Source organism: Cyclopterus lumpus, chromosome 17 (assembly GCF_009769545.1).
Source record: "Cyclopterus lumpus isolate fCycLum1 chromosome 17, fCycLum1.pri, whole genome shotgun sequence".
Lineage (NCBI taxonomy): Eukaryota > Metazoa > Chordata > Actinopteri > Perciformes > Cyclopteridae > Cyclopterus > Cyclopterus lumpus.
The window spans coordinates 13,692,432-13,716,278 of NC_046982.1; the positions used below are offsets into that span (position 1 = coordinate 13,692,432).

General features: G+C 40.7%; 1 protein-coding gene across 1 annotated transcript; it reads left to right on the forward strand.

Annotated features, from left to right (window-relative positions):
- Window positions 1-10,566: 10,566 nt before the first annotated feature.
- On the forward strand, window positions 10,567-22,443 carry LOC117746639 (noelin-3-like). The gene is made up of 6 exons (XM_034555906.1): window positions 10,567-10,635; window positions 13,370-13,513; window positions 14,705-14,860; window positions 16,368-16,587; window positions 20,527-20,633; window positions 21,766-22,443. Exons 1-6 carry the CDS (start codon window positions 10,567-10,569, stop codon window positions 22,441-22,443), a joined length of 1,374 nt encoding a protein of 457 aa, XP_034411797.1.
- Window positions 22,444-23,847: the final 1,404 nt, after the last annotated feature.

Consider the following 23,847-nt stretch of genomic DNA (forward strand, 5'->3'; position numbering starts at 1 on the left):
ATGCACACTGCAATCGTTTGCATTCACTGACAGATTATCCTATATTTAGTATTTTATCATATTGAATACATAAAAACACTGTATCAAGGCTCTTATGTGCCAACACTAGGCGATTAAAACACTCCACAGGCTGATAAGGCTTCCAAATGCACCACTGGCTTTGTAGAAAATGCACATGACAGACAAAAGAATCTTCACAGGATAGTAAAATGAAGATATTGGGTTTTTTAAGGCCAGTTATCTATATACATTGTTGATATTCGGTAAGGGATTTTGAGTTACTTCAGAAAAAAAGCGATCTGTGAGTATGAGAAACCCGTTAAGCATCAAAGTACAACAACATCTAAAACATGAACTTTCCTGAGATAGCACTGATCAAATGAACTTACTGTGTCACCCCAGAGGGTTTATTTCACTTCCACTTCCAGACACACAGGAGCGACGTGGGATCTCTTGATTCCTATTCTTCAAGTTGAGATGAGATACTTACAGGTGTCCAACATGGATTGATTCCAATATACTGTCCTCTGACCTTCTATGACATGTTTTTTGACTTCCAATACTATTACTTTTGTAGCACCTTTATTTGACATACTATACATATTGATTGGACATGCTATACTGATTTTTACCATGACATTTCACATTTTTTGACACATTTTTTTCAGACATTCTCTACTATGAATTAACACACTGTGCTATTACTTTTTTCAATATACTATGCTATGAATTTTGTCAACATACTATACTATGAAAATTCATAGTATAGTATGTTAATAGTATGTCAAATATCGTATGTTAATGTCATGGTATACCATGACATTAACATACGATATTTGACCATTTAGTACTGTACTCTGACTTTCTATGACATGTTATGCTATCACTTTTCATTTAAAAAACTACTTTTTCAGATTTTTCTTAACATTACTTTTTTTTTGCACCCTTTTTCGACATTTTTCATGAAATGTTTTAATATTCAATACAATGCTATTTTTTTACATAAAAGTATGTATGCTCTATGACTTTGTTATTGACATTTTTATGACATCTTCCAACAAACTGTACCCTGTACCGCGGTCTGGGTCCAGAGCCAGATGCCGTTGTATCTGGACCTATAACTGATAGATAATTGAGAATTTTTTCTAATTCTATTTTAACCGGTGCAGCTTTTCAAGCCTTTATGAGACTTGTTCAGCGACATTTTCACATTATATTTTTCGGCATACAGTACTTATACATTTGAGATAGTATACCATGACATTTTTAGGACATCTTCTTCAAACTGTACTAGATAACTATTTATGACATGTTATGCTTTCACTTTTCAAGACATTTATCGACATTCTTTACTATATTTTTCATGATAATTGTTTTGACTATGACTTCTTACGACTATTTTCATGACATCTTTCGACATACTATGCCTTTTTTGTCATACTATTCTATGACTGTTTATGAAATTTCTTGACATACTATACAATTACTTTGTTCGTGATATTTCTTGGCAATATCTGACCATTTACAACTTTTCCATATTTTTCTTGACATACAAATTTTTCATGGTGTTTTTTAACATACTTTACTATGACCTTTTTTCAACATGCTATACTATGGATAAGATAAGAGATACTCCTTTATTAGTCCCGGAGTGGAGAGATCTAGAGGATTACAGCAACATACAGAAAAGTGCAAACAAGAGACATAGTAAAAGAAATCAAAACAAGTATTATAAATAATTAATAAACAGTTAAGAATATTAACTAAGTAAAAAGGTAAAAGAAATTCCACAATATCTCAAATATAACTACAAATATTTTATGTACAGACAGAATTCTTTTTTTCATTGCACGGGGCATTGCGTATTTATATTGCACAGCTGGTCGTGCAGCCTGACAGCGGCAGGAAGGAAGGACCTGCGGTACCTCACCTTCACACACCGGGGGGGAAGCAGCCGGTGGCTGAAGGAGCTGCACGGAACGGGAGGTGTTGTTCATCAGGGGAGATAGCTTAACCATCATCCTCCTGTATCTTCCACCGCATCCAGTGGACACCCCGACACTCTGCTGGCCTTTACGACAAGTTTGTTCAGTCTCTTCCTGTCAGCTGACGAGATGCAGATGCTCCAGCAGACCACTCATAAAAGATGGCTGATGCAACCCCAGAGTCGAAAAAGGTCCTCAGTCTCCTCAGCAGATAGTCTGCTCTGTCCCTTTTCAGTATATTGGTCAAATGAACACCCAGGTACAGGTTTACAATCTCAATGTCCATTCCCTGGATGTTCACTGGTTCCAGAGGAGAGTGTTTACCCTGGCAGAAGTCCACCACCAGCTCTTTGGTTTTACAAGAGTTGATCTGAAGGCGGTTCTGCTGGCCACCATCCTATGAAGTCCTGGTTCAGTTCCTTGTATTCCTTGTCATCACCGGCGGAAATGAGGCCGACGATTGCAGAGTCGTCAGAGAACTTTTGCAGGTGGCAGTTAGCAGAGTTGTATTTGAAGTCTGAGGTGTATATGGAGAAGAGGAATGAAGCCATAACGGTTCCTTGTGGGCCCCCTTACCCTCATGCTGCAGGACACCAGGTCTGACCCACACTACCGTATCCGCACATACTGTGGACGGTTGGTGACGTGGATGGGGGGAGGGGTGGAAGGTTGATCAAATCTGTTGAAGAATAAGTTCAGATCATTCACCCACTTGTGGTCCCCCCATGTCGGTCGGGCCCCTTGTGACCAGACATTGCCGGCCTTGAGGCCCTTCCAGACCCCTGGTCTTCCTCCTCAGATCCCTCTGCACTCCTCCTTGTTTCCTGATCTAAAAACCCTCTTCTTCTCCTTGAGGAGGGTCTTTATTAGTGATTCAGAATTTGCAGTTTGAAAAACACATACAGTTCTGGGGGGTACGGTGTTCTCAACACAGACGTTTATGTAGATTCAGAAGTGTATGTGTATCTATAATTAACTAACAAAACCATTACTTTTTTCACTTCTTTTTTTAACACACTATACCGTTTTAGGACTTGAAAATAAAATAATTGACAATCTTCGACATACTGTTTTCGAAAACACAATACTATGACTATTTTAATTGTTTTAATTTTTGTAGATACTCTGCCATTACTTTTGTATGACATATTCCAACAAACTGTACTCTGACATTCTATATATAATATTTTTCAGGATAATTTTTTCCGATGCCTTTTTTGACATACTATGACATATATTTAATACTTTACTTACATACTATACCAAGACTTTTTACGACATTTTTGTATTACATTTTTTATTACATTTTTTATTACACAATGTATATTTTTTACATAGTATATTATGACTTTATTGTGATTTTTATACGATTAATTTCTATACGATTAATTTTTCATTCGATTTTTTGACACACTTTGTCGTGTGCACAGCTGAAGCACAGCTATTCGAACACAGCGATGGAAAACAACACTCCCCATATCATCGAGTAGCCCATCGTCAACGTCATGCTGAATGACTTTGGGGAATCCAACCACAGGTTAGGCTTTGACACACACTCCCCGCTGAAGGACAGGGGATCTCATGCTGAGATCCAACATCCTAACTAATCTCCCCGCCAAAACAAAAAAACAGTGTTTTCTTTTGTTGGTGAGAAGATCCACTCAAACCCGGAGAAGAAGAGTGCCTCTGGGCCCTCTCATGAAAGCACTAAGGGGAAATTACTCCTCGCCCTTGTAGGGCCAGAATCACATGACTTTAACTTACGTCTAGCAATTGGAGTGACAGGAAAAGGACATTTGATGCCGTGGTGTACAGTGGCACACTTTCAGCAAAAGAGAGTGGCTGTATATAGTAAAGTATACAGAAATAAAACCAATGAATACATTTGATGTGTGGTACATTTTTTTTACCAAGAACATGTCTTTTGAAAACAACCCAATTTGTAAGTTGTTATTTTTTTATGACACACCTGTTCGGATGTCCCTCAGGATATAGTAATGTAAATATTGTAAAAAGGGCCAGTTTTTCCTAACTTCATTTAACCAGATGTTATATTGTACCTCAATTTCTGTTTTTAAAAAGTGGAGATATTTGGCTCGTCTTTAACTGTGTTTATATTGAACACAATCAAGATTGAACAATATGTGTGGTGGCTGTGTCATGGTCCCTGCTGTGCCTCTCCCTCCTCCTAGTACCCTGCCTGTGTTTCCTTTAGTGTATGTCCTGTTGGTTCCCCGTTTGTCCTGTGTGTGTGTGTGTGTGTGTGTGTGTGTGTGTGTGTGTGTGTGTGTGTGTGTGTGTGTGTGTGTGTGTGTGTGTGTGTGTCTGCCTGTTCGTGGCCTTCCCTTCCTGCTGCCAATTAACCTGCACACATAAACCCATTCCTCATCGAGCCCCACAGTTTATCTACCCCAGTTCTCCCTCCACTCCTTGCCAGATTGTCAGTCTTCTCACACTGAACTACTTCCACGGCCAAACTTGATACCTGACAAATAGTTTGTTTCAACCTTCTGTCTAACCTGAGCTTCCCTCAGCCTCAGTCCCACTGCTTCCCCTTGGAAGCACCTGGTCTCAGCCTTGCCGACCCAGTGGACCACCAGGCCTCACGGATTATTCCTGTCCAGCCCGCATAGGACGCCAATCCCCGATCCCTTACCTTTTCCCAACTCTGGTTCAGTTAAATAAAGATAACTGAACTACTCTTGCTCTGTTGTTTTTGCTCTTGGGTCCAGCCCAGCAAAACCATGACAGGGAACAAAAAAGTTTAAATGTTACGTTAGTTAGTTCTTAATAGACAAGAAAGCCAGGTTTATATTCATATTTGAAACGATGAACAAAATGGTTCCATGTGCCTTGAATTCTTCATTCAAAAACATCAAAACTGGATTCTGCGATTTTGTGATTCTGCGCTGGCGTAAAAATATTATCTTCCTTCACCATGATAATTTAAAATTAAGAGGATTAGTGGCTCAAAGTGTTCATGTGATTTATTCTGCTGACCTCAGTTGCTATGAGCTCTTATAGTTTATTTCTCTCGCTCTTTATTCTGATATCCACTTCTTTAACTTGAAGCTATACACTTGAGAGCCACTTTCAAACCTGTGTACAGTATGTTGACAACCAATGTAGACATGAAATAAATACTCTGGTTTGTTAAATACACACTGCAATCTTTTGCATTCACTTACAGATTATCCTATATTTATTTATAGAAAATGTAGTCCGTAGGACCACTGTATCAAGACATGTGCTGAGATCTTATGTGACAAAAACATGTGACAAAAACAGTCCCGGGCTGTTTAGTCTTCCTAACTGCACCACTGTACACCACAATACCTATTCTTCACATTCAAATGAGTCGCTGCATCACGTGACATAACATAACCATATAATGTTGATTTAACTATGACTATGCGGTTTATGAGTCTACAGCCAATGCAAATTGACAGTAATTAATGTTCACTTTCCTCTCGATGTGTGGAGGGAAATGTAATAGTTTTGACAAAAACTAAAATATCTGGTTTAATTCTTGGATGTGTCTTATGTTTTATGATTAGGTTTTAATATTAAATAAAAATAAAGAAGCAAATCTATAAATTAAAGTTTGCATTTGTTAAGAACATATTCAGAATTATGATAAAAAGGCTTGTTCTAATGCTCAAACACCTTTTAAATGTTTATGACCATTATTGGATTTACAATGTCCGAGACACTCCTCTAGAAATCTCATAAACATGTCACGGCAGGCTTTAGTAATAAAGTGTCATTACAGTGACGAACATAACAACATACTGTTGCTGCCGACTATGAAATATGTCCCCTTGGTTAATGTGAAGTTGTTAGAACAGGTATCCTTACAACATTTTCAAACAATGCTATTTGGAAGCAGAGGCACAATAATGTCATAACCATACATGAATGGTGTTCATTTATGCAGTATTACACCATGACTTATTATACTTTGGATCAAATCAGTAAAGCATAAAAAAGGCTATATTGTGCTCTCAACATTCATGGTGAAAAACATCAAAATCTCAAATTATTTTCATAAGTACATCAGTGGATGCACATATGGCTCCGAGTGTGTTACACCTCACCTGTTTTTCATCTCTGAAGGCATAATGGCATGGTTTGCTGTTCGGTGAAAACGGATTCAGAATCCAACAAATTAAAGGATGTTTGCAATGTAAAATTGCTGCTTGCTTACTCTAAACGCTCCAAACTCACCCCTAAACCAAAGCTAGTCACAGCCGATCTGTTAGCACACCCAGTTTAGTCAACATGCCTAAATTTGCTCTATCAAAATTCCAGAGCAGTCGTGGTTTGTAAGTCGCATTTGATGAGTCCGTTTTTGAAGAAAGGAGAATCGTTATTCCATTATTCACATTCTTTCTACCCAATATTAAATGTCATGAAGAACTGGGCCCTACTACCACAGCATGAATTAAGCCGGGGGACAAGAAAGCACCCTGGAAAGTTGCATCTTTGTTTGAGGACTAACATGCAGAGACAGACAATCACATCTAAGGCAACGAACAATTCAGAGTTTCTGTTTCATCTTAGTTAAAGCGAGAGAAACGCCAAAAGAAGCCCACAAAACAAAACAAGAAACAAAACAAAGACTGAGCCACCACAGCTCACTTATTCTGTAAGTTATTGATTTTATTTAATGTCTCGAAAAACATCCATACTTTCCTGTGCTATCTTGATATACCTAATTTTCATTATTTTCATATGAATGCATTGCATGGTAAAGTGCCTCTTAATCACCTACTAAACCAATATTTTGGAATTTCAACATATGCAGTATTTTAGTAAATACTTTATATATTTTTTTTAACTTTCAGCCTAGTTGGTTTTGTTTGATAAAATATTAAAGTCTGAATCTGTAGCTATTAATAGCTAGAGGTGGTATTTGATAAGGTATGTAATCAAAAAGTAAAGGAATGTGGAGTGGTGATTATCGCTTTATAACATTCATAAATGGAGTAAACTAGTTAGGATGGCACGAGTCAGGACTTATCCATCAGTAGAGCTGATGTAAGGTGCAGGGACAATCCTATTATGTTAGCTAGAAGATGCCGCGAGCTTAGAGCACAGTATTGCAGCTCATCGAGAAAGTTGACTATTTGATATAAACACATTTTCATTACATAAAAAATGTTCTGCGTACTTGTCATTGGTCAAATCTCTGAGTCTTGGACATCGTAGTCGACCGAACAACAACAGATTTTCAAACTCATTGCTCATCAGCCGGTCAGAGGTGCGTCTTCTCACCACTGTTATACATTATACACCAAAGACTCCATTTCACACGGACACCGTAAAGATGACCACGTTTGCGGACATTACAACTCTGGTGGCACTGATTTCTTGGCATGTTGAGACATCTTTTAAGAATGAGCTCTCCTCTCCGGTCAACTGGTGCAAAACAAAGTGTGCTCACCTTCTCAATAACTGTGTGGTATGACAAGTCAGCATCCGCACAGCTTCTGCAATAATTGTCTGGTTACTCCCCAGCCTTTCTGGATTATACCACATTGTCAATTCAGCAAAAAGATTTGAACATTTTAAAAGGACTCCACACTCTAAAACCCCTCTATTCAGTCGACTACCTTCAGGTAAAATACCCAGTGTTAAGACGGAACATCTCACTTCCACAATCACGCTTATTCGTAAGCCATTGGTGTCTTAATTGCTTCCCTGGTTGTATCAATAAGCACATGCATTTTAAATTGTCACTGTAAGAGCATAGGCGATCTAGTTGGCCTACACTGCATTTATTGTATGGTTACTGTATTGTAATTGTGGCAGGATGGTTTTGTTGTGTTTAATGCACCCAAACTAATTACAAAATCACCTGTGGTGGATATGGCAATACATTATATAATCTTGTTCTAAATTACAAGAACAGGTCAAAAACAGCAATTTAGTAATTACAAATATAACATGAACTAAAAACCAGCACAATGGTGAAACTGAGGGAAAAGACAAGATCCAGATTGTATGGCAGTGATATTACTGATCAACAACATTTCTCTCTTAGTTGCCAATATTGGTACGGTAAATAATTTCCCCTTGTTATGAGAAATAGTGTTACATTTAACTCTTATTGTCAATTTTATTGTAAAAGATACCTCTGGCTCATCATATGTCATAACAAATTTAAATTGGATTGAGACACAAAGCAAGCAGCAGCCACTGTTATTGCTAGAGAGAATCTCATCAAGAATGCGAGCCATGGCTTATGAAAAAACCTTTTGTTCAAGTGCGCCAAGAAACTTCGGTCTCCTCCTGTCAGAGACACTTCTTGAGTTCAAGTGTTCTCTGTTCAAACAGTTTCACTGGGAAACACTCCAACAGTACTGTGAGTCATTGCCCAAACCATCACCTCATCCCAACCTGCTGCTGACGCCCTATTGGGAGACAGCCCTACTCCTCAGGTCTACAGTGTATCTGTTCTCACATTAGCATCGTTTGACGTGCCCAGAGAAGGCTAAAATGTCTGAAATCAAACGTGTGTCCCTAACCTGACAGAGCGTTACGTCCTCCTGTCTCATTTGCTGCCTTTCCACTGTCTAAACAAAGAAAAGATTAACAATGTGTCCATTTATTTAGAAAAGGGGAAACATTGATTGGCAAACCAAAGTGAAAAGGCTCCTAATCAGGGTGAAGGTGACTGCAGCCTGTGAGCACATCCTCGGAGGGGAAGGTATAAATGCCAATCAAAGTATATAGAAGCCATGGATCGAGTTCAAGTAGGTGAAGAATGTTCCAGGCATATATTAAAAGACTGGAAAAAAAGGATATATCTGTTTTTACTTGTCTATTTTAGCAGCATGCATGTCACAACTAATGATGAATGTTTTTAAGACTCTTAGTCGATGCAATGATGTTTTTACAGATGGGGTCATTTCATCCTCATGAAAGGTAAACATATACGACGCTGATGATTTGTTCCCTGTATAATCAAAGCCATTTCTTCAAATGCTGCTGAAAACATTCCTGAACAACTGTGGGGAAACTGGTAAGAAGAAACAAGATACATGTCAAACCAAAGTAGCCTGGAGCACTTTTTTTCCAAACATGTTTCCAGTCTTACTACAAAAAACAGAAAATATCTGAAGGTTTACGTTCAGACAAAACATTGCCAGTGGTCTATTATAGTAGGTCTTAACTGAAGTACACCTTGAGATCCAAAGCTGAATGAACAACTGTGCATCTTCCCCCTCCACAAACTGAACTCTATTTGAATGCATAATAAGCACTCCACGCATTATTTAATACCATGTCGCAATTATTTCATGCGCTGAAAATATTGTGCCATAGGAGTGTATGTGACTAATGGCTTTGGCCGGAGAGGAACATTATAGCAGCACTACGCCACAGAAACCTTTGTGTTATTTGTTTCAGTCATATGACAGATTTTAGATTCATATATGGAAATGAGGTCTGAGTAATCAGGAGTGTTTCCCCTGTTTAAATGGTTGGTTCATTCAAAATGCAAAAGGTATGTTGTTTGTTGTGGTCACAAATGTCACATAAAACATTAACTGCAAACTCTTGTTTCCAGACACAGTGTCCCTCTTACCCTGGACTAACCACATACCTTACTATAATAGAGCAGCTCCAATATAAACAAACAAAGTTGTTGTTATTTCATTGACTTACAGTATGTCTGACCGCCATTTCATGATTGCTTCAATTTAAAGCTGTAAGCATCCTTCTGCTTAAAAGTTAAAAATGAAATCCTACCCACAAAGAAAAAGAAGGAGCTCTGATTGGCCAGACTCTGGTTAACGCACGGCAGTTAGCCAATTGGAGCTCCAGCTGTGGTTTGGGTAAAACTACAATTGATTTTGACATAATACTAATGCATTTATTTTATCTATTTGTTTTTTGGTACATCATATACTTTTTTTAATTAATTCGTTTTGGCGTAATATAGCCTGCCATATAGTAGACCTACCATTAGTAAGTAAGCGTGACAATGTGTTGGGGTAACTTCGGTGAACTGAACCACATTTGCACTTTAACACTAAAGTAGTTTTATCAAAATGAAACAATAGCAATCATTGGCATACAAGAGTATATGTTACTATTTTGTTGCGATCATAGTATCCTCTCGCGCTCTCTCCCTTTGCGCGTGCATTCTTGTACAAAAACGCAGCAGCGGCTCTAAGCTCGCGTTTCTCTCTCCTATTCTGGTGAATACTGCCAGCTGCAACTTTTGTCACCACACAGCTGCGGGTGGTTCTTCCTCACGAGCACACACACGTTGGATTCATTAAAAGTCGAGAGAGAGGCAGCTGGATGATCTCATATCCGTGAAGAAGAGTCCCTGTAACCTAAACTTTTTGTTCACTTTCTTACAGTAAGGAGGTTTCTCCCCGCTGCACACATGGCACGCGTGACGGGGGCGAGTGGTTGGATGTGCCCCCCTCCTCCTCCTCAGGAAGCCGTGTTTTTTACCAGCGCGTAGTGGACGAGGTGACGCGAGCCCACGGTCAGAAACCTGCGAGAAAACTGCTGTACCCGTCGCGGAGGAGGGGAGGAGAGCAACGTTAAAGCATCCGACAGAATGTGGTCGCTGTCCGTGGTCCTGAACCCGCTGCTGTTTCTGCTGCTGATCGGATACTGCCCTTCAGTGGTGAGTTTCACTGCCTTCACATATTCTCTCAAAAAGAACTCCAACACGAGCTAATAATGCCACGTAAACTCCTCGTTTTAAAAGTTCCGTTGAATAATTAGGGTGGAGCATTGCACAATGGTTGGTGAATGACCAACAACAGAGAACATTAGTCAGCTCAGGTTCCTGGCATTTGTGCACGTTTGGCTGCTTCTTTGCTGCAGTCGCTGGTGCCTGTATGCACTCCAGCATTGGCAGTAATGAACAAGAACAAGCCAGAAATGTTTGGAAAATAAAAAATCTGAAATAACAAAGATCAAAATAAAGTGGTGGTAGAGGAAGATGCAGCCTCACAGCACTGATGTGTATTGCCTACATCAACCAAATAGCATTGATATTGATCCTGGAGTACTGCCAGGCATATAACTCACATTTAAGGGAGATTGTAAACGTAGATGCATAAATAAAACATATTGCTGCTATGAATTATCTCTAAATGTCCTCCCAGACAGAGGAAGCTGCACTAAACATCTTGATACAGGAATATTATTACTTTCACTGAAATGTGTGTGTTGTCTCATGTCATGTATGTTTTAGTGCTACCTTACTCTATTATTTTAAAACATCTTGCTTGATAGGGAAATGTATCCTGCTTTTTTTTTACGAAATGGAAATGCATTTGGGAGCATCATAACACATTAGGGAGAGCAGCTTGTAGATCACCAAGCCATTTGGGCGAGAACAATGGTCTATTCGGTTCATCCCACAGTGCAGAGTACACTCCCTGTGCCAGTGTGTCGATTGCAAAGCAGTGTCCTCACATACTATATCACCTTGCCATGATTGAAAGTGGTGAGCAGAATTAATGCTGCTCAATTGTTCACACAAACAGGAAACGTTTACAGATTACTGACAACTGAATAGAAGATCTGTCAGAAAGTCTAAATGAACAGAAAAAAGCAGAGAGAACCAGCTGTCTGAATAAGAAAAAAAACTCTTTGTGCAGAGTTATAGAGCGCATCTGGCGTGACTGAGCTACAGACTCATTTTAATATGAGGACATGCGTGTGGGATGTGCATCACTCGAGACAGTGGAGACATAGTAGTGAAACTGGCTTCTTTTTCAGAAAGTAAGGAAAAGAAGAGCCGAGTGAGTTTTTTCTATCCCTCTTTTATTCCATCCAGCTATGATGATATGAGCGAGGCAGATTGCAGCTACATTCATGGTGCACCAAGCCATCCAGCATCTCTCACACTACTGCAACATATCACACCTGACCTCCAGACATTTCAATGCAATATCACTATTGTTGAGCATGAGTTCAGAGGTGGCACATGTCAAAAATAATATTGTAATGGTGAGACTATGATATTCTACCTTCATGCCTTTTATCTCACAATCATAAAATGAGCTATTTATAAAAAAGGAATCATGAAAGGAGCAATCATTAGAATAAGCTTTAATTCCAAAATCATAAACTTTACCAGCAGCCAATAGCAAGGGGTACAAAGATCGTACCTCTAGTGTTCTGATAATACCTGCAACCATTTTCTTACAATCTGATTACAGTAACATAAGAGAGGTGAGCTCAGGAGATCGATAGTGCAGAAGGTATTTTTGTATTCTTTTTTTTTTTTGTTACTTCAAAATAAGAAAGCAAAAAGATGTGGCACAGGTGGTGTTAAAACCTAAATTAGAGAATAACATAAATTACCTATCCATGGCTTGATCATCCATTTCATTATTAAAAACACAGGACTTTTCCATGGCTTTAATACAATAGAACAACAAAGTGATCATGATGAATAAAATGCTGAGTTTTTTTCCTTTGTGTGACGTCTCTGCCTGCTCAGAGGGTCCATGAGCTTTCATGGCTGAAACCAAACGCTCTTTACATAGCTCAGACTGACAGGTAAGGGTGGATGGGAGAAGGAAAAGGACGCCTGATCTTTGAAAACAGGGCACTCCTCTTTTATATCCACAAGTTTCACATGTTATTCTCCAGCCAGACTGAGTTTTAGAAAGCAGAACAAAATCCAAATAATGTCTGTTTGTCTGCCAAAGATGCTAGTAGTGCAGACAAATGTACTATCCGTAGTCAAAGGGTGCCAATATTTGGCTGGAGGCTGTGTTAATTTCCCATGCCGACAATAAACAGCAGTATTGTTCAAATAATATTGATGCTGTTTGTGTGTTTGCTAGCCATCATCCTTTCCAACACTTCAGGACACTTTGATCAATATTTGGAGGTGAACTAATTTTTATTGTGTACACATTAGTTGATGGTGGTGCTTTTAAATATGTTCCATTGGCTGATAATACATACCTTGGTTTTTTAAGCTTTTTACTCTTGGAACATATTGAATGTAATGAATATATCCGAGTCTCTCAGCAGGACTTCCAGTTAAGGCCTGTTGGGGAGAAACAGAGGAATTTCCACACTTGGGTTATTCATCAAGGCCAAGAAACACTATTTATTGTTTAAGAGGAAATTCACTGGCGACCATATACTGTGGAGTGATATATTAAAACAAAAGCAATGGATTCCTGCAAAGCCCAGACTTTTTATAAGACTTCAGTGGAATCGGTTGCTGTTAAAGAAAAATGGATGACCCGAGAGAAAAAATAAGAAAACCTAATAGTTGTGTGCCATCATTTTATGACTAATATTCTCAGGGTTAAATCTCTTTAGTGCATCTGCCTGTAGATGTGTGTGCTGTGCATTTACAACTGTACCTGTGTTTCCGCATGCAGACCATCAGGCCAAAAGAGGGGTGGCAGGTGTACAGCTCAGCTCAAGATGCAGATGGGCGTTGCATCTGCACGGTGGTGGCACCTGAACAGAATCTGTGCTCCAGAGATGCCAAAGGCAGACAGCTCCGCCAGCTCCTGGAGAAGGTATGTGCACATGGCCACACACACGTCTGCGACAACGCACATTCTTTAAACACACATTTACTGTAAGCAACCAGCACACCTAACACATCACAAGAGGCTTTCTATCTTTATTCATGCTTCTTTGTTGCACTAATCCTCTGAGAGATTGCACCAGCCAGGACCATAACCCTGTTTTCCACTTCTGCATATATTACATGGAAGACATCAGCCGAATGGCTGCTCTCCATCCCACCTAGACAGAACAGGAATGTTCCCATTTGTTTTGCTAACATACATTGAAGGCTATTGGTTGATTAGTATCAGGCTTTAAGCTTTTGATTAGCAACATTATTTGTGGAAAAATGTGGAAAATCAGCCATTGGAAAGAGTTGAATTTGCAATGAATCACACAAAAGTAGCTCTGAATAACCAACATTGTGAATTGAATAGAAACATGACTTAAATTCAAATGAAATATTTTTTTTAATGTGTAATCTACAAACACACACACATTGTCTTTTCCTCAATCACTATGCATCATAAGGAAACATTGGCCTAGCCTACATTTTAATGTTGTAAGCCAAAGGGTGTTTTCTGTCATTCACTGGGCCCTTTGATACTAATGTACTAAGCTGCCTCAGGGCTTCAGTGAGGCCATTTCAGGATCCCTTTACCAGAGCCAGAAAAGTATGCAGAACACAATGTATGAGTGTAGTGCCACTTTGCTTGTGATGCGCTCCAGTAGTGTCGGTTAGTTAAAATTAGAGCCAAAGAGAAAAGAGAGAGAGGCCCACATTTATTCCTGTTCACATGCCCCAAAAACCAACTGAGCCTTTGTCAAACAAGAGAGACACTAACATTTTTCTGTGTCAAATATCTACTCTGAAATGTGTTATCATACCCAGCAGATTCAATAGTTTATCCATGACACTTAAAAAACAGACAATTGTAACTGAATATATGTTTAAAAGCTAAGAGAAAACAGAGCAAGAATATTGCCGTGTCACAGTTACAGGTCCCTGTAAAATCCATTTCAAAGCTCTAATCAGACTACACATGGATGGTTAAAAAAATAATCCTGTTGGAGGTTAAAATGTTGATTGGTTCCTTGGGAAGTTAGAGCATTGCAGGCTAACAGCTGAACATGGAGGACATTTTAATCTTGCAGTGGATGGAAAAATCAATGCTGCACTGTTTCATTCTTTTCAAAAGGTGCAGAACATGTCGCAGTCAATTGAGGTTCTGAACCTGCGGACGCAGAGGGACTTTCAGTATATCATGAGGATGGAAAACCAGATCAAAGGATTGCGGTCAAAGTTTCGACAGATCGAATCGGACAGGAAGACGCTCGTCAACAAAAACTTTCAGGTATATTTTTGTTTGAGGTTTAACTTTGTGAGAAACATCACAGGAGAGGCTTTGAAAGGATCTCTTCTGTATATAAACACCTCAGAAGCATCAGAATAGATTCACTTTAATTCCTGACTAGATCAATACATGTCTACCAATGCCCAGCAGAGGACACAATGGTCTTAAAACGTAGACAGGCTGGGAATAAAGCATCCAGTATGGATTTTTTTAAACTTGTTACAAGATCCTGATGGTTACATGAAGAATTTCCATTTTTTACAATGTGTTTAAAAACTTTTAAAATATATTGTTACATCCCCTTCTCGGTCTAGGGGATACGTGGGGAGACAAACACATGGCAGTCAAAGAATAAGTGAGAAGAGGTCAAAAGTAGGCGTAACGGTTTCAAATAACATTGATTATTTTGCGGTTAACACACAAACCAAAAGGTTCTATTAAGTGGGAGAGGTTGGGACAGTTGTGGTTGTGCCAAACAAAATAAATCAAGATAACAAAACTAGGCTAGGTTAACTACCTCAAGGAAAGAAACAAACAAAATGGCTTCACCCTAAACTTACCTCAACCTCCCACCACAAACCTGCACACCTAGCAGTGCCAGTGTATACATCACACAAAAAGACCCCCCTGATCTCTTCAGGCTTCCTCCCTTTTAAAACGAGGCCCACTCAGCTGATTGGCTATAGCTGGCCTTCTGGAAACCAGGTGCAGCCGGATTGGCCTTTACAGGTGGCAACTGATTGGCACCGGAAGGGAAAACAAGGAGGGAGGGGAAAACACACAACACTGACACGTACCATATATACTGTTTTAAAATACAATATTTTAGTTTTTCAGTGTAGTTTTCACTTTCATAAACTCATCTGTTGCATTATGTTATACATGCTGCTGCCGCCTCTTCCTGTGAACCTCTGAACACAATACTGTAAAAAAAAAATACATCAGGTTTTGAACAAGTAAGTAACAAGTTATACCAAGGTACAAATCACCAATACTGATGCCTCATGGAGAAGAACCTTTACCAGAAAAGAGAGCGGATGGCATTACAGTATACTATATAACTATAACTATAATGATTATTATCATCCATCAGTGAAATGTGTGTGGGTCTTACTAGAGTTTCCCCTTCCTCCTGATACAGACAATCTTTTCTGCAATAATTACAAAATTGTTTTTCATTTAAATTTTTATTTTTTTACAGTTTTCTGTAATAATTAATCTGTAAGAAGACTCTTTTGTGTAAAACAGAGGATGCAGTAGAAAATCATAGTACCAAATACATTTTGCAATAATATGTCTATCTTTAGATATCAAGTCTTAAACATCATAGTTTCTGAAACCAAAAAACAAGCGAAACAAAGGAAGTAGAAAATGTGCTTCATGTTTCTTGAATCATTTGTTCTGCCTTGGTTAAAGATGCATAAGAAACAAACTGAACTGTCTTTCGTGGATTGAGAGATTTGCAAAAACAGGTACTTTGCAGTGGTGTATTTTTGCTTTTTTCTAGGAGCTAAAGGGAAAGATGGAGTCCCTGCAACCGCTAATACCGGTCCTGGAGCAATACAAGACAGATGCCCAGCTCATCTCCCAGTTCAAAGAGGAGATCAGGAACCTGTCTGCTGTGTTGATGGGCATCCAGGAGGAAATGGGAGCGTACGACTACGAGGAGCTGCAACAGAGGGTCCTAAACCTGGAAAGTCGGCTCCGCAACTGCATGAGCAAACTCAGTAAGTCCATCGCAGAACAAGCAGATTTAGGCACGGTGAGCCCAGATTATTTGATGGCAAAGGAATCAGCACATTTCTTGCAGCAATCATCAGATTGGTATTTTAGATAAAGAGAAGGAGGAGTAGAACTGCTACTGGAGGCAGAAATAATCTCACAGAACAATTTCCCCAGACACAAGTAAACGGTGGTAGTTGCTAAATAACACTAGTGCAATCGAGGCTTATACAGGGCAAAATCCTGATTGCTAAGTAAATGTCTATGTTTTATTTTGAATCATTCTGGTTCCTTCTTTGTCGTTTGAAGTTTGGAACTGAAGCTGTAGTTCCTTTTGATGTGTAACTCAGCTACAATCAACCAGTAGGCTTTAGTGAGCCATCAAGGTTGCCGCAAAGGTAATGCCATCCATCCATCCATCCATTATCACCCGCTTATCCGGGGTCGGGTCGCGGTGGCAGCAGGTTCAGCAGGCCGACCCAGGCTTCCCTCTCACCCGCAGCACTTTCCAGCTCATTCTGGGGGATCCCGAGGCGTTCCAAGGCCAGCCGGGAGATATAATCCCTCCAGCGTGTCCTCGGTCTTCCCCGGGGCCTCCTACCAGTTGGACGTGCCCGGAAAACCTCTAATGGGAGGCGTCCAGGAGGCATCCTAACTAGATGCCCGAACCACCTCAGCTGACTCCTTTCGACACGAAGGAGCAGCGACTCGACTCCAAGCTCCCCCCTGATGTCCGAGCTCCTTACCCTATCTCTAAGGCTGAGCCCGGCCACCCTACGGAGGAAGCTCATTTCGGCCGCTTGTATCCGAGATCTCGTTCTTTCGGTCACGACCCAGAGTTCGTGACCATAGGTGAGGGTTGGAACGTAGACCGACCAGTAAATGGAGAGCTTTGCCTTCCGGCTCAGCTCCCTCTTCACTAAGACGGACCGGTACAGCGCCTGTTTTACTGCTGCAGCCGCACCGATCCGCCTATCGATCTCCCGCTCCACCTTACCCTCACTCGTGAACAAGACCCCGAGATACTTGAACTCCTTCGCTTGGGGTAGGCAGTTTGCCCCCACCTGGAGGGAGCAATCCGCCGGTTTCCGGCAGAGCACCATGGCCTCAGATTTGGAGGTGCTAACTCTCATCCCTGCCGCTTCGCACTCGGCTGCAAAACGCCCCAGTGAATGCTGGAGGTCACGGTCCGAGGAGGCAAACAGGACCACATCATCCGCAAACAGCAGAGAGGCGATCCCGAGACTCCCGAACCGGATCCTCTCCGCCCCCTGGCTGCGCCTAGATATCCTGTCCATGAAGGTCACGAACAGGACCGGTGATAAAGGGCAGCCCTGGCGGAGGCCAACACCCACCGGGAACGTGTCTGACTTACTACCGAGGAGACGAACACAGCTCCTACTGCAGGCATACAGAGACCGGATGGCCCGTGCCAACGGGTCCGGCACCCCATACTCCCGCAGCACCCCCCACAAAAACCCCCGAGGGACCCGGTCGAAAGCCTTCTCCAGGTCCACAAAGCACATGTAAACTGGTTGGGCAAACTCCCAGGACCCCTCCAGTAATCTTGCGAGGGTAAAGAGCTGGTCCACTGTTCCACGACCGGGACGGAATCCGCACTGTTCGTCCTGAATCTGAGGTTCGACAAGCGGTCGGAGCCTCCTCTCCAGCACCCTGGCATAAGCTTTTCCCGGGAGGCTGAGCAGTGTGATACCACGATAGTTCGAGCACACTCTCCGGTCCCCCTTCTTGAAGATGGGAACCACCACCCCGGTCTGCCAGTCCATGGGCACTGTTCCCGACCCCCATGCGACACTGAAAAGGCGTGTCAACCAAGACAGCCCAACAATGTCCAGCGCTTTCAGCATCTCAGGGCGGATCTCATCCACCCCTGGCGCCTTGCCACCAAGGAGCTTTTTGACTACCTTAGCGACCTCTGCCAGGGATATGGGTGAATCCACCCCAAAGTCTTCCGGCGCTGCCCCCTCTCCGGGGGACATGTTGGCCGGGTTTAGGAGTTCCTCAAAGTGCTCTTTCCACCGCCCGACGATGTCCCCAGTCCGGGTCAGCAGTTCCCCCCCCCTGCTGAGAACAGCCTGGGGTAGACCCTGCTTTCCCTTCCTGAGCCGTCGGATGGTTTGCCAGAACTTCCTTGAGGCCAACCGAAAGTCCTTCTCCATGGCCTCCCCGAACTCCTCCCATGCCCGAGTTTTAGCCTCCGCGACCATCGTCGCTGCAGCCCTTTTGGCCCGCCGGTACCCGTCAGCTGCTTCAGGAGACCCCTGGGCCAGCCAGGCCCGAAAGGCCTCCTTCTTCAGTTTGACGGCTTCCCTCAAACTGAAGAAGGAGGCAAAATTAAATGATTTGGTCATTTACAAATCTAGGATCAAAATGTGCTCCAGAATTCACATAAATAAAAAACAGGACATTCAAATCTATAACTTCAATGACCAGTTCCGTTTTGAGTATCACTAAGCCAATCATGACACGTCATCACTGTTAGCAGCGACACAATATGGATCGGATTTTAAAACGAAGAAGTGATGGAGGTTGGAGACCCTGCGACAGTAAAAGCACCAAAGCAAGTGGTGAGGAAACATATATGAACACATACATTTTGATTCATAATAACAGGCAGTGATGCTGAGCCTAAAACAGATTGTGAACATGTATAATTAAAAAACATCAGCAAAACATCAACAACATCAGCACCAACGCAACTGTCGGGCTCACGTGCACCAAATGCACCGCATGACGGGAGTCAAACAACGTCACTTTCATTGATTGAAAATTACATTTAACGTAACGTTTTACTGGGAGTCCCCACTAGCAGCGGCTCGCTAACCGTCCTTCACCTGGCTGACAGACATTTACTGGACCAATGTAGTTTTCAAATCAACAGTGTTTGCAGGCATTGATGAATTGATTTTAAATTGATTGGAAGAGAGACACCTTGTCCTAACAGCAAGCGTTACGTTATGTCATGTAAAGTATGACGCATGAGCTATGCGTAACCCACTTTTTAAAATATAAACACACGTATTTCTATTGTGATATTTACTAGAAATGACATACAGTCAACAGCAAGTAGGACATGTCCAGCTCCCCTGTCAACCTCTCTCAAGCTAGGAGGAGGTATCGTATAGATAACTCCTCATTTTAACGTTGTGCATTGCAGTGCTTTCAAATCGAGCAACAAGAGACAATAGAAACAGGACGTCAAAAACTATGATCAAAACCGGGCGTCGCCCAGAAAGTTGGTCCGTCGCTTGCAGCCATTTCGGACATGATGCCATGTACATAATGCGACAAAAAAAAGATATTAGAATTGTTCGAACCTTTGTGTTATATTCAAATTATTTCTTTGGCCAATTTTGACAACCCTGAAGCACAGTGTGTTGTCATTTAATTCTGCCTTCAGAGCAGCTTTGCCTCTGATAATGGTTTGCATAACTAAACCTTCAATTTGCCAACTGCCGTGTTTTCAACACTGATGGAGACTGTCAAAGTGTCAACGTGAATACTAACATGTGAAGTCAGATGATATGTGGCTGGAAATCTGCCTGAGCTCGAGATGATTACTTCCGCATTCATAATGCATGAAGCTTTGATTGATCTGGTAAAATAGTGGTTCAATACTAATAGGGAATACTTTCATTTCGTACAAGGACAGTGACTGGAAATATGAATTAAAATATTGAAGTATGTGTTTTTACAGTTGCTTTGTGGCAGTGTATCTGGTCATCCTCTTTGTTTCTATAATATGAGAGTCCAGATGCTGAACACGCAACAGTCCAGGTCTAGAACTTTGTTTATCCGTTAGTCACATATTGTATTTATTCCAGTATAACCATCATACCATCATACCATTGGCTGTAGTTTTATCTTGTGAAGCTGTAGAAGTTGGTGCTGTATGTGACCAAAGTTGTGTGATATGTCCCCAGCATGTGGCAAGTTAATGAAGATCACTGGGCCGCTAACGGTGAAAACTTCAGGGACCAGATTTGGAGCCTGGATGACCGACCCACAGGCTTCTCCCAAAAACAACAGAGTGAGCCGAGTTAATGGTTTTCACTATATTCAACACAATATTTAATAATCTACATACAACTGCTTCCCTCCTGTTGTTCACCGGGGAGAGGCGTTGTTGAATTGCAATATCATACTGACTTTAACTGCTGGGATCAAACATAAATCTTAATGTCCCTCTCTGGACATTTTGGGCATTCTTTTAAATTATAAAGACTTTTTACACACTTCATTCCCTATATGCATTTTGGCACAAAGCCTTCATCAGCGTGTTTACCAGAAGAGCTAAAAGCACAGTCTTTACTTACTTTGTCAATTATCCACTGAGCACTTGACACATTAATGGCCAGCTTTTGAAGGATGCCGCAACTTAAACCTAAACATTAAAAAAATTAAAGTACACAATACACTGTTACTTATGCAATCTAGCAGAATAGAGTCAGATATATGAGAGTGCAGAGAGAGCAATACCCTGTGGAGGTTTCATGAAGGGAAACAACTTTTTTTAACATTCAGTATTAATTGCCAACCGAAATTGTGTGCATCCTTGGGGCTTAAACTAACATGTAAATGCATTTTCTTCCTCATTAGCAAAACCTTTTTTTTTATTAAAAAGGACAGACAGGCTTAGTGTTTACTTTTGGTAATCAGGGTCAAGTTGCTCTTCAAGTTAAATAAGTGTCACAGAAAGGAAAACACCTTTTTTTAGTCAAAAAAACTTTTTTTACAATATAAAGGCATTTTATTATTTTCTTTGCTTGCTTTTTTTATTATTATTTGTCAACATCCATGTGTCTCACCAACTCTTACTTTTGATTAAACTTTAATAATAATCATAATAATTATTATGATTATTATTCTAATTTAAAAAAAGATATGAATACTAAAATCTTCATTCAGATGCAGTATTCTGAGATTATAAATCCAAAAAGCCTCTGTTTCCTAGGGTAGTTAATTTGACCTTATCAATACCAATTTAAATCATTGGACTTGGTCTTTTAATTTCCACTTTTATGGAGGGTCTGTATTCTTTCATCCTCTTTTTTTTAAAGGAAGCCCCATCTCGTATACTTTTTCATGCACGTATATAAGATAACAATTTTACAGGTGGTTATTATTTCACAGGAACATTGTCTGTACTTATTTGTCCTCAGGTCTGGTACATGGACAGCTACACCAACAACAAGATAGTGAAAGAGTTTAAATCCATAGATGATTTTGTGGCAGGAGTCGAGTCGAGAACCTACAACCTGCCTTTCAAATGGGCTGGAACCGACCATGTGGTGTACAACGGCTCTCTGTACTACAACAAGATGCAGAGCAACATCATAGTGAGGTACAGCTTCGAGACGGGCCGCGTGGTCACCCAGAGGGCACTCGAGTCAGCGGGGTTCCATAACGTTTACCCCTACACCTGGGGAGGCTTCTCTGACATCGACCTGATGGCGGACGAGCTGGGCCTGTGGGCCGTGTACGCCACCAACCAAAACGCCGGGAACATAGTGATCAGCCAGCTGAACCCGGACACGCTCCAGATCCTCAACACATGGAACACAGAATACTCGAAGAGGAATGCTGGCGAGTCTTTTATGATCTGTGGGACGCTCTACATCACGAACTCCCACCTGACCGGTGCTAAGGTGTACTATGCTTACTCCACTAAAACCTCCACATACGAGTATACAGACATTCCCTTTCATAACCAGTACTTCCACATGTCTATGTTGGACTACAATGCCAGGGATCGTGCACTCTACGGCTGGAACAATGGCCACCAGGTCCTTTTTAATGTTACACTTTTCCACATCATCAAAACTGAGGACGACTCTTAAGCCGTGAAAATAAGAAAACATGTAAAAAAAATTGATGGTTGCATCTGAATGTTCTAATTAATGTATTCATTTATTTATCTATATATTTATTTATGTAATTGTGTAATTTCCCAGATTATTTTATATAAATTTATTTACAGACATCCTACAATTTGCTACTTTCATACGAAGAGTTAACTAATTATGATCTTCCCCATGTGGAAACATAGAAGTTTCTATTAAAAACTTTAATCAGTAGAATGCATCTCCGCCAGGTGTGTCTGTAACAACCACTGTTGTATTTTGAATAAATATGAAACTCACAATTGGTTTACCCCCCCAGTCTAGACACCAATGGGCTGTATGGTGTCGTAAGACACACTGTATTCAAAATCAACAAGTGGCGATGTATGCAGGCGATCGGCAGTCATAGCAGTATAAAACAATAAATAAAAAGTCTTTTTAGAAACTGTGAGTCATTGTAACCATTAGAAACATGCAGCTATAACTGGTCACCCACAATATTATGCAGTTTGTTGTACCAAAATGCAAGATTAGCCGTGGACAGACACAGAGGTGCACACACACACCGACTCACTCACATGCATACTTGGGAAATGATGCACACAGGCACACACACTACTGATTGCATGATCCTCCTGGCGGAGAAAATAAATGTCCGCACAAAATGTGAATGTCCATTATGAAACATATTGCAGGTAACACATAATTTAATTATGGCATTTTTATTAAGAAACCTTTAGAAACACTAAACAATGAACATCCTGTAATGTCTACAGTTCCCCTTTCTCTCTAAAATCAAAGTTTCATATTAATAATGGTTTTCTCATTCAGTATTGCAAATGTTCATGCCCTTAATGTCGTCATATTTTGACTGTGTTCACTAATTGTACATTTTGTTTCCATTCATTCCTTACCATTTATTCATCATCAACTGCTAATTTATTCCTGCCTTTCACTTCCTTCATCTAGCTTTGAATTTATCATTGTACCATTCCTTTCAAAAGATGTTGCACTTGACCTTGTACAAGACAATGAGAAATGTGGTGAACGAATGCATCTGTATAGTTATTGTACTTGGCTTTTTTGTGTCTTTGAAGATTCTCAGTCATCCAGGTCAGAGGATGTCTTAAAGTACTAAGTCAAAGTATTTCAGCAAACAGCAAAACTGGTTGCCCTTAACTTAGAGAAATTAGCTTTTTTGTAACTTCAGCAACAGCTTGTATGCCTTATTCAGTGCAGTACGTTCTGTAAACCTACGGATAACAGCTCTCGTGCATGAATGTTGGCTATCCTAAAAGCATTTACTGTAGACCTGTGTATTTTGTATCTGCACACCATCCCATTCTCCTTTTATCCAGCTTTATTAATGGTCCATTTATACGGACAGCAGTAGATCTCTTT

Bases quoted from the DNA above. Each gene is read 5' to 3' on its own strand.
- LOC117746639 (XM_034555906.1), top strand. From the start codon at position 10,567: ATGTGGTCGCTGTCCGTGGTCCTGAACCCGCTGCTGTTTCTGCTGCTG. The intron at 13,514-14,704 runs GTATGTGCACAT...TCTTTTCAAAAG, and splicing joins TCCGCCAGCTCCTGGAGAAG to GTGCAGAACATGTCGCAGTC. The intron at 14,861-16,367 runs GTATATTTTTGT...GCTTTTTTCTAG, and splicing joins TCGTCAACAAAAACTTTCAG to GAGCTAAAGGGAAAGATGGA.